We start from the raw sequence: 11,901 nt of genomic DNA, 5'->3' as shown, positions 1-11,901 counted from the left end.
AAATATTTCCGAGCAGGCCAGCTCCCTTCTGATTCTTTTGTTAGTTTTATTTATTTCCCATAATTTATAGTCCGTGAAACAGAGTGTGATATTTCACCCCATAAAGCTTTATAGAAATATGCTTATGAATGTAAATATGACATAACATGAATATTTTTATGCCAGATATGCCGTGTAACATATCTCTGCAAAAGTTATGGTCTACTGGATATATTCATCCTATTTGCATGCAGGTAACATTTTTGTTTTCGAAGTTGTGAATACTGGTTATGTACTCGTTTGATTTTAAGTAGCCTCAGTGAAGCAGTTGGTCAGCTTCTTGAGAAAAGACTATTCTCAGTAAATGCCCAATCGAGAAACACTTAAGCTAACAATGAACTTTGAGAGACGCCAATCCACATCTGAGCTTTCCTGAGAATGTGGCGTTGTCTGAAAAGGAACTGAATCATGCATGGACATGTGATTTGCCCACGTGACTCCAAAACTCCATCTTGGAGCTCTGGATTCTGCATAGGAGAGGGGAAGGTGCTTCCACCCCTGAGAGAGACTATATATAAGCCCTTGGGGAAACCCCTCCCTTTTGTCTTCAGCTACCTCACCATCCGAAGAAGATGCCTCAAAGAAAGTGGAACAAAGGACAGTAACTACAGGGGTGTGAGTGATTGCTGGATGCAGTCTAGGAGGAAGTCTAGTCAGTAAAAGAGGTTTATTGGAACATCTCTGAGGGTGAGATTTACCTCCATTTAGTTTTTCCTGTATTAGGCTTAGATTTGCGTGTTTTATTTTATTTTGCTTGGTAATTTACTTTGTTCTGTGTGTTATTACTTGGAAAGACATAAATCCTACCTTTTGTATTTAATAATATCACTTTTTACTTATTAATTAACCCAGAGTATGTATTAATATCCTGGGGGGGGGTGCATACAGCTGTGCATATCTCTCTATCAGTGTTATAGAGGGTGAACAAATTTAGATTTTCCCCTCTATAATTTTTATACATAGTAAAATGCATTGATGTGGTGCTTGGACGTAATTGGGAGCTGGGTATCTGAGTGTTAGAGACAGGAACACTTCTTAAGCTGAGCCGTGGGCAGGGCAAGGAAGACACACCTGCCTACACTTGACATTCAGCTCCACTGTACCCCCCACCACATGCACACACATCGTGCCTGATGCACACCAAACACACAAACCCAGACAGAGTGCCCACTACACACACACAACCTGACACTGAGCTCAATCAGAATGCAGAATAATGTCTACTGGGAAGCTGGGACAGCTGCAATAAATCCAACTTGCCTGAACAAAAAGAACCAAAGGGGATTCTGCTGCCCTGGCAGGGAGATAGGACTAGATTTCTCTACTGGTCTTTTCCATTGGCATCTTCTCTGAGGCCTGGTTTATGCATAAAAATTACATCTACAGAGCTCCATCACACAGGGCAGGGAAACTTTTCACACCCTGTGCGAGGCAGTTAGCTTGTACTGACCCTCAGTGTAATTCTTCCATTGACCTAGCTACTGCCTCTTGGGGACGTGGATTAACTACATTGAAGAGAAAACACTTCAATCGACTGTATTGTATTGCTGCACACCATAGATGAGTCAAGGTAATGGCTTTAGTACACACTTTCCCTGAATCGATGGGGGAGTTTCCTCCCTTAATATTAAAGTGATTTTTCTATCCCTTTCCATCATTCTTCTCCCACTCTTGATAAAGCTCTTCACCTCTTTTGAATGGTAAATATTTTCAGAACATTTAACATTTCTCCTCTAAGGATGATTCCTTACTTTTCTTCCCATGAATGGCCTCCTGTCATTTCAATGACAGGCCAAAATGCTCTAAAACTGACTTATTTGCCCATGACTTGGTGGTATCTCTTTGTTTTTCCTCCTTTCACTTACAATGAGTTGAGGACGGAAGCTATACCATCTCAGAACAGTAAAAATCAGACTAAGAGTCGAACTTTTCCCTGGTTTCAGAGTAGCAGCCGTGTTAGTCTGTATCCGCAAAAAGAAAAGGAGTAATTGTAGCACCTTAGAGACTAACAAATTTATTAGCGCATAAGCTTTCATAAGCTACAGCTCACTTCATCGGATGAAGTGAGCAGTAGCTCACAAATTCTCATGCGCTAATAAATTTGTTAGGGTATGTCTACACCACGAAATTAGGTTGAATTTATAGAAGTCATTTTTTTTAGAAATTGGTTTTATATATTCGAGTGAGTGTGTCCCCACAGAAAATGCTCTAAGTGCATTAAGTGCATTAACTCGGCGGAGTGCTTCCACAATACCGAGGCTAGAGTCGACTTCCGGAGTGTTGCACTGTGGGTAGCTATCCCACAGTTCCCGCAGTCTCCGCTGCCCATTGGAATTCTGGGTTGAGATCCCATTGCCTGATGGTGCTAAAACATTGTCGTGGGTGGTTCTGGGTACATATCTTCAGGCCCCCGTTCCCTCCCTCCCTCCGTGAAAGCAAGGTCAGACAATCGTTTCACGCCTTTTTTCCTGAGTTACCTGTGCAGACGCCATACCACAGCAAGCATGGAGCCCACTCAGGTAACCATCACCGTACATCTTCTGGGTGCTGGCAGACGTTGTACTGCAGTGCTACACAGCAGCATCAACCCATTGACTTGTGGCAGCAGACGGTGCAATACGACTGGTAGCCGTCATCGTCCTGTCCGAGGTGCTCCTGGCCACGTTGGCCAGGAGTGCCTGTACAGACATGGGCGCAGGGACTAAATTTGGAGTGACTTGACCAGGTCATTCTCTTTAGTCCTGCAGTCAATCCTACTGAACCATCTTATGGTGAGCAGGCAGGCGATACAGATTGCTCGCAGTCCTACTGTACCATCTTCTGCTGGGCAGGCAAGAGATGAGGATGGCTAGCAGTCCTACTGCACCGTCTTCTGCCGAGCAGCCATGAGATGTGGATGGCTTGCAGTCCTTCTGCACCGTCTGCTGCCAGCCAAAGATGTAAAAGATAGATGGAGTGGATCAAACCAAGAAATAGACCAGATTTGTTTTGTATTCATTTGCTTCCCCCCATCCCCCATCTAGGGGACTCATTCCTCTAGGTCACACTGCAGTCACTCACAGAGAAGGTGCAGCGAGGTAAATCTAGCCATGTATCAATCGGAGGCCAGACCAACCTGCTTGTTCCAATAAGAACAATTAGTTAGGTGCACCATTTTTTATTGGAACCCTCCATGAAGTCCTGCCTGAAATACTCCTTGATGTAAAGCCACCCCCTTTGTTGATTTTAATTCCCTGTAAGCCAACCCTGTAAGCCATGTGGTCAGTCACCCTTCCCTCCGTCAGAGCAACGGCAGACAATCGTTCCGCGCCTTTTTTCCATGCGGACACCATACCAAGGCAAGCATGGAGGTCGCTCAGCTCACTTTGGCAATTAGGAGCACATTAAACACCACATGCATTATCCAGCAGTATATGCAGCACCAGAACCTGGCAGAGTGATACCGGGCGAGGAGGCGATGTCAGCGCGGTCACGTGAGTGATCAGGACATGGACACAGATTTCTCTGAAAGCATGGGCCCTGCCAATGCATGCATCATGGTGCTAATGGGGCAGGTTTGTGCTGTGAAACGCCGATTCTGGGCTTGGGAAACAAGCACAGACTGGTGAGACCACATAGTGTTGCAGGTCTGGGACGATTCCAGTGGCTGTGAAACTTTTGCATGCGTAAGGGCACTTTCATGGAACTTTGTGACTTGCTTTCCCATGCCCTGAAGCGCATGAATACCAAGATGAGAGCAGCCCTCACAGTTGAGAAGCGAGTGGCAATAGCCCTGTGGAAGCTTGCAACGCCAGACAGCTACCGGTCAGTTGGGAGTCAATTTGGAGTGGGCAAATCTACTGTGGGCGCTGCTGTGACACAAGTAGCCCACGCAATCAAAGATCTGCTGCTATCAAGGGTAGTGACCCTGGGAAATGTGCAGGTCATAGTGGATGGCTTTGCTGCAATGGGATTCCCTAACTGTGGTGGGGCTATAGACGGAACCCATATCCCTATCTTGGTACCGGAGCACCAAGCCGGCGAGTACATAAACCGCAAGGGGTACTTTTCAATAGTGCTGCAAGCTCTGGTGGATCACAAGGGACGTTTCACCAACATCAAAGTGGGATGGCCGGGAAAGGTGCATGATGCTCGCATCTTCAGGAACTCTGGTCTGTTTCAAAAGCTGCAGGAAGGAACTTTATTCCCAGACCAGAAAATAACTGTTGGGGATGTTGAAATGCCTATATGTATCCTTGGGGACCCAGCCTACCCCTTGATGCCATGGCTCATGAAGCCATACACAGGCAGCCTGGACAGTAGTCAGGAGCTGTTCAACTACAGGCTGAGCAAGTGCAGAATGGTGGTAGAAGGTGCATTTGGACGTTTAAAGGCGCGCTCGCGCAGTTTACTGACTCGGTTAGACCTCAGGGAAACCAATATTCCCACTGTTATTACTGCTTGCTGTGTGCTCCACAATATCTGTGAGAGTAAGGGGGAGACGTTTATGGGGGGGTGGTAGGTTGAGGCAAATCGCCTGGCTGTTGGTTACGTGCAGCCAGACACCAGGGCGGTTAGAAGAGCACAGGAGGGCGCGGTGCGCATCAGAGAAACTTTGAAAACCAGTTTCATGACTGGCCAGGCTACGGTGTGAAAGTTCTGTTTGTTTCTCCTTGATGAAACCCCCCGCCCCTTGGTTCACTCTGCTTCCCTGTAAGCTAACCACCCTCCCCTCCTCCCTTCGATCACCGCTTGCAGAGGCAATAAAGTCATTGTTGCTTTACATTCATGCATTCTTTATTCATTCATTACACAAATAGGGGGATGACTACCTAGGTAGCCCAGGAGGGGTGGTGGAGGAGGGTCGGACAAGGCCACACAGCACTTTCACAGTTTACAACTTTAAAATTTATTGAATGCCAACCTTCTGTTTTTTGGGCAATCCTCTGTGATGGAGTGGCTGGTTGGCCGGAGGCCCCCCCACTGCATTCTTGGGCATCTGGGTGTGGAGGCTATGGAACTTGGGGAGGAGGGCGGTTGGTTACAGAGGAGCTGCAGTGGCAGTCTGTGCTCCAGCTGCCTTTGCTGCAGCTCAACCATACACTGGAGCATATTGGTTTGATCCTCCAGCAGCCTCAGCAATGAATCCTGCCTCCTCTCATCACGCTGCAACCACATTTGAGCTTCAGCCCTGTCTTTAGCCCTCCACTTACTCTCTTCAGCATGCCACTTACTCTCTTCAGCCCGCCACCTCTCCTCCCGGTCATTTTGTGCTTTCCTGGACTCTGACATTATTTGCTTCCATGCATTCATCTGTGCTCAGTCAGTGTGGGAGGACAGCATGAGCTCAGAGAACATTTCATCACGAGTGCGTTTTTTTTTCTTTCTAATCTTCAGTAGCCTCTGGGAAGGAGAAGATCCTGTGATCATTGAAACACATGCAGCTGGTGGAGAAAAAAAAAGGGGACAGGGGTATTTTAAAAGACACATTTTATAAAACAGTGGCTGCACTCTTTCAGGGTAAACCTTGCTGTTAACATTACATATATAGCACTTGTGCTTTCGTTCCAAGGTCGCATTTTGCCTTCCCCCACCACGTGGCTACCCCTTCAACCCTGCCTCCTCCTCGTGGCTAACAGCAGGGAACATTTCTGTTCAGCCACAGACAAACAGCCCAAGGAATGGGCACCTCTGAGTGTCCCCTTAAGAAAAGCACCCTATTTCAACCAGGTGACCATGAATGATATCTCACTCTCCTGAGGATAACACAGAGAGATAAAGAACGGATGTTGTTTGAATGCCAGCAAACATACACTGCAATGCTTTGTTGTACAATGATTCCCAAGTACGTGTTACTGGCCTGGAGTGGTAAAGTGTCCTACCATGAAGGACGCAATAAGGCTGCCCTCCCCAGAAACCTTTTGCAAAGGCTTTGGGAGTACTTCCAGGAGAGCCGCGAATGCCAGGGCAAATTAATCCTTTCACATGCTTGCTTTTAAACCATGTGTAGTATTTTAAAAGGTACACTCACCGGAGGTCCCTTCTCTGCCTGCCAGGTCCAGGAGGCAGCCTTGGGTGGGTTTGGGGGGTACTGGCTCCAGGTCCACGGTGAGAAACAGTTCCTGGCTGTCGGGAAAACCAGTTTCTCCGCTTGCTTCCTGTGAGCTATCTACAATCTCATCATCATCATCATCTTCTTCATACCCAAAACCTCCTTCCGTGTTGCCTCCATCTCCATTGAAGGAGTCAAACAACACGGCTGGGGTAGTGGTGGCTGAACCCCCTAAAATGGCAGGCAGCTCATCATAGAAGCGGCATGTTTGGGACTCTGACCTGGAGCGGCCATTCGCCTCTCTGGTTTTCTGGTAGGCTTGCCTCAGCTCCTTAAGTTTCATGCGGCACTGCTTCGGGTCCCTGTTATGGCCTCTGTCCTTCATGCCCTGGGAGATTTTGACAAAGGTTTTGGCATTTTGAAATCTGGAACAGAGTTCTGATAGCTTGGATTCCTCTCCCCATACAGTGATCAGATCCCGTACCTCCTGTTCAGTACATGCTGGAGCTCTTTTGCGATTCTGGGATTCCATCATGGTCACCTCCACTGATGAGCTCTGCATGGTCACCTGCAGCTTGCCACGCTGGCCAAACAGGAAATGAGATTCAAAAGTTCGCAGTTCTTTTCCTGTCTACCTGGCCAGTGCATCTGAGTTGAGAGTGCTGTTCAGAGCGGTCACAATGGAGCACTCTGGGATAGCTCCCGGAGGCCAATACCGTCAAATTGTGTCCACAGTACCTCAAATTCGACCCGGCAAAGCCAATTTAAGCGCTAATCCACTTATCAGGGGTGGAGTAAGGAAATCGATTTTAAGAGTCCTTTAAGTCGAAATAAAGGGCTTCATCTTGTGGATGGGTGCAGGTTTATATTGATTTAACGCTGCTAAATTTGACCTAAAGTCCTAGTGTAGACCAGGGCTAAGTCTCTAAGGTGCCACAATTTCTCCTTTTCTTTTTGCGGAACTTTCCGTTGGTTGCTAACCACACCAGCGTTGCCCTTAATACCTCTGGATCTGCTTTGTGGGATGACTTTTTGATTTGCTCCCTGGATTATCTTTGCTCTCACGATCACAGGTGTGCACAGCACATGCAATTAATGTTGTTTTCATGTCTTTCCTTGTGGAAATGGAACACAGAGGGCCAGAGCATCAGCTGTTCTAGATCACTGTCTCTCCCATAAGGCCTTTGGAATATAATACGAAACTGAGGTGACTGTATTCCCCTTCATTTGTTGGTCACTGCTGGTTAACACTGAAGATCTCCGCAGCATCTCTGCAGATGTTGCAGCAAAGTATCTCCAAGAATGCCACCCCCCTCCCTCCCTCCTGTCATCTCATGTGCTGTTTTTCCTGTCAGCGTGGGCCTCCAGAACCCTGCCTTGTTGAGCCGGACATGCTAGCCTGCTGCAACACAGACCCAGGGTCTGGGTCACACCGCCAAAACTGCAGATCTAGACTGAAACCAGCTTGGGAGGATACCTGTCTCCAGCACGAGGACACCCAGCTCCCAAAGGGATCTAAACCCCAAACAAATCCATTTTACTCTGTATAAAGCATATACAGGGTAAAATGATGTATGTTCATCCCCTGTATCACTGCAAGAAAGATATGCACAGCTGTTTCACCCCAAGGTAACAATTACTCACACTGAGTTTATAAATAAACAAAAGAGATTTTATTAAGTATAAAAAGTTGGATTTATGTAATTTTAAGTCATAACAGATAGAACAAAGTAAATCACAAAGTAAAATAAAAAAACACTCAAGGCTAAGCTTATACACTCAGAAATCAATTACAAGTGTTAACTTCTCACCCCAGTTGTTGTTTCAGGTAAAATCCTTCTCAGATCAGATGCCTTTTCTGACCTGGGTCCAGACTGTTCTCACCCAGCCCTGTGGTTACAGTCCTTATGTTTCCAGGTGCCTGCAGGTATCTCTGTGGGGTGGGGAGGCCATCTCTTAAGACAGATGAAGACACTCATAGTTTGCCTTCCCCACTTTATATAGAACTTCCCCAAGGTGGGAAACCTTTGTTTGGAATTCCACCCCCCTCAGGAAAAGTACCAGCTTCAAGATGGAGCTCAGCATCTGGCGACATGGCCACATGTCACTGTAAGACCCCAGTCTCCACTCTTCTTGGGTTGTCTCACAGGTACACAGGAAGGCTTGCAGGTAAACAGAGCCATTTACAGTTCATTGATTCTGAAGCACCTTTAATGGCCTTCACTTAAAATATCTACATCAGAAATACAAGGTTTATACCTTATTCTCCTAACTCCGGACATAGAAATAATCCATGTAAAGAAATAGGATGAACACACGTAGTAGATTATAACCTTTATAATGATATGTTACATAGGACACTTAGCATAAAGCATATTCCAGTGATGTCATATTCTTAAGCATATTTTCATAAAGCCTATGGAGTGCAATGTCACACATGGCTTTGCCAAGCACTGGACAGAAGGGGGAATTGAACTTGGTCTCCCACCTCACAGGTGAACACCCCAATTATTGGGCTAAAAATTACAAAGGAAAGGACCACCACCACTTCCTACAGTGGCTGCATTGCGACCGGCACCTAAATCCTCCCCTCATACACACTCATTGTTCTGGGACAAAAAGCTATTAGGAACTTTTGTAACACATTTGTGAATGGATTCAGGTCAATTCAAAACGGTATGGTTTTTGACAATAAATAATTAGTCCAGAAGAAATTCACCCATTTCTAGACACCTTTGCATCCCAACGCTGGGAAATTACTTAAAGAGACATTTGGAGAGGTGACCACTAATAAAGTGGAATACAGTCAGCTCAGTTTTGTATCATGTTAAAATGACGTCACGGGAGAGACAGAAATCCAGGAAAGCTGACGCTCTGGCCATACACGTTCCATTTCCATCGGTTCTTGTGCTCTCCTCCCCACCCACACACACCCACATTGTTTTGCCATTCTATTCCTAAATTCTGTGTGACGGGTTGGGTCACAGAAACCCATTTGGAACTGCCACAAGATGTCCTGAGACGAGAAGTTGAACATCTCACCCTCTAGGTGGATGCCCCTAGCCACCATCTTATAAAATCATTCTCTCTTTCTGAACCTGTGAGTCTTCCTCAGGATTTGTCCACTGATGTCAGTTGGGGCCTGCAGACCTTGTTCTTATAGAAAGAAATTAATAATAATAATAGAATAATGAACAAATGAACAATACTCCCATGGGCTCTGCGAAATTACTTTGTAATGGGCTGGGAAATTGAATTCACCTGTATTCACTCCCCACCACTAAATCAATACAGAGTTAAACAGCTTAAAGAATTGGTTAGGAGTTTATTCACTGCTTTCCTCAGGGCATCCTTCACCTCCGTGTTCCTCAGGCTGTAGATGAGGGGGTTCAACATGGGGATCACCAGCGTGTAAAACACTGCGGTCACTTTATCTTTGTCCATGGAATAGCTGGAGGTGGGACGTAAATACATGAAGAGGAGGATGCCAAAAAACAGGACCACAGAGGTTAAGTGGAAAGAGCAGGTGGAGAAGGCTTTGTGCCGGCCCTTGGGAGAGCGGACCTGCAGGATGGTGGAGATGATATAGACATAGGAGAGGAGGACAGTCACAAAGCTGCTCCCTGTAATGCAGCTCATAAAAGCAAACGTCACAATCTCATTGATGCGGGTGTCGGAACAGGAGAGCGCCAACAGTGGGAGGACATCACAGAAGAAATGATTGATGATGTTGGAGCTGCAGAATGACAGCTGAAATGTACAACACATGTATATCATTGAATCCACCACTCCCACAGCGTACACACCAACCACTAGCTGTTTACAAAGGTACCTGGACATGGTAACTGTATAGAGCAGTGGGTTACAGATGGCCACATAACGGTCATACGCCATCACAGCCAGCAAGAGGCACTCAACATCTCCAAAAACGATAGAGAGATGCATTTGCACAGTGCAGGCAGTGAAAGAAATGTTTTTCCTCTCAGCTAAGAAATCCAGAAGCATCTTAGGGGAAATTATCAAGGAAACGCAGAGGTCACAGAAAGACAAATTCCTGAGGAAAAAGTACATGGGGGTGTGGAGTCGGGGATCAATTGTGATTAACAAGATCATCCCCCCATTCCCAACCAGGGTGATACCATAAATCAGTAGGAATACCACAAAGAGGGGGACCTGCAGCTCCGGACGATCTGTCAGTCCTGAGAGAATGAACTCAGTCACCTCCGAGTGATTTCCCTCTTCCATCTCCTCTGAACAGAGATCAGACAGCTACACAGATGTGGGCAGGTGGATGGTGCAGAAAAGCTGTCCCTTCTCTCTAATGAAGTAAGTGAAGATAAATGGAGATAAGTTTCTCAATGGACATCAGTACCTGCTCCGGAAAGGGCTTTGTACACAGATCCAGATGTTCACAGCTGATCATTCCAGGTGTTTGATAAAATGCAGACACTCTGCAAACACAATACCGTGCAGGTTAATCATGCCCCCCACACAAACACTCATGTTCACTACTCCAAACAGAAAACTGTGACTTGTGATTCTGCTGGGAGAGAATCAGTCTGCAGGATTTATTCTTTAGTTAAAGAAGGGGTGAGAGGAAAGGAGTGTCAATCTTTCCACCCTCTTTGGACAAGGGGACCTCGATGGCTTCGCATGTCAGTTTGGGGTAAAGTGCCTCAATGTGCTAATTAAGCTGTTTGGCATTTACTGGAGTGTGTATGAAAGCCCAGAGTCATCACGGGAAGCCCTGGCATCAGTGACTAGGTAATCGCCTTTTTGATCCAACCCAGCAGGTTGCTCCTTTAGCTGAAGGGTTTTGAGTTGGGGCTGAGGCTTTCGGTGCTGGAGATCTGGAATTCAATACCTGCTGATCCCAATGGTGTCTGTATATGTGTGTGTGTGACTGTAATTCAGGACAATAGCACGTACCTGCTTAGAAGAGAGAGAGAGATGTGTTGGTGTTTCCTCATTGAAAGAAACTGCCAATTAGGAGCATTCGGGAAGTTTTATACTGAGATGTGTGATCTATGGGACATGATTCCTGAAGCAACTGGGAATACCTGAGCTCAGAGAGACACAACACCAAATTAATGCATTCAGTGAACCAAAGCTACCTTCAGTGTAATTGGTGCCCTGGGGATTAATTTGATCTACTCTTTCTTACTGTGTTATTAAATGATGCAATTTCTACCAGAGTTACAGAGTATGAGGTTAGTGGTATATTTCATCCTGCTGTTTTCAGTGCAAGCTGTGTACTGTGAAGAGCTGATCCACAGAGGTTTTTTGTGTGTGTTTGTGTAGACCAAAATCTTTTAGCTAAAAACTTAATATTTCAACTCGGAAGTACCACGGGGGTTCCTCAGATACCACACACTACCAATCTCTTCCATTACTACATTCCCCATGATGCATGATGGTCTCTGCTCTTGCTGAACTGCCCTGGAACATCACCAGAGTGGGGAAAAGATAATTTCTTGGAAAAAAATTATTGATTCACTGCATCTGAAGGGATAAAGGAAGCAACCATTGGATTGAGGGATGGCTTCTGACCTAAGATATTTGGTTAGTGAGACTGCTGAGAGCAGTGATGAGGAAACTTTTGCTTTGAATTTAATATCATTTTTTAACTTAGGAAGAAGTTTCATTCTAGCTTAATTTTTCTTGAAACAATCTCTGACTTCTATGACTCCTTATTTGCACTCACATAAAATCTATCTTTGTAGTGAATAAACTTTGTTTTTTATTGTTTTATCTTTTCTAGTGTGTTTAAATAGAAGTGTCTGAGAAGCTAAGTTGTAGGCATGTTAGTGCTATTAAAGAAAAAATGGACA

At 45.7% G+C, this 11,901-nt stretch overlaps 1 protein-coding gene across 1 annotated transcript; it reads right to left on the bottom strand.

Annotated features, from left to right (window-relative positions):
- Positions 1-9,355: 9,355 nt before the first annotated feature.
- LOC142072396 (olfactory receptor 5AR1-like) lies at positions 9,356-10,315 on the bottom strand. The gene has a single exon (XM_075129059.1). The coding sequence runs from the start codon at positions 10,313-10,315 to the stop codon at positions 9,356-9,358; it is 960 nt and encodes a 319-aa protein (XP_074985160.1).
- Positions 10,316-11,901: the final 1,586 nt, after the last annotated feature.

Source organism: Caretta caretta, chromosome 6 (assembly GCF_965140235.1).
Source record: "Caretta caretta isolate rCarCar2 chromosome 6, rCarCar1.hap1, whole genome shotgun sequence".
NCBI lineage: Eukaryota > Metazoa > Chordata > Testudines > Cheloniidae > Caretta > Caretta caretta.
This window is presented reverse-complemented; position numbering and strand designations above follow the sequence as displayed.

What these genes read in the sequence shown, in the direction of transcription:
- LOC142072396 (XM_075129059.1), bottom strand. Translation starts at nt 10,315, where the DNA reads ATGGAAGAGGGAAATCACTCGGAGGTGACTGAGTTCATTCTCTCAGGA.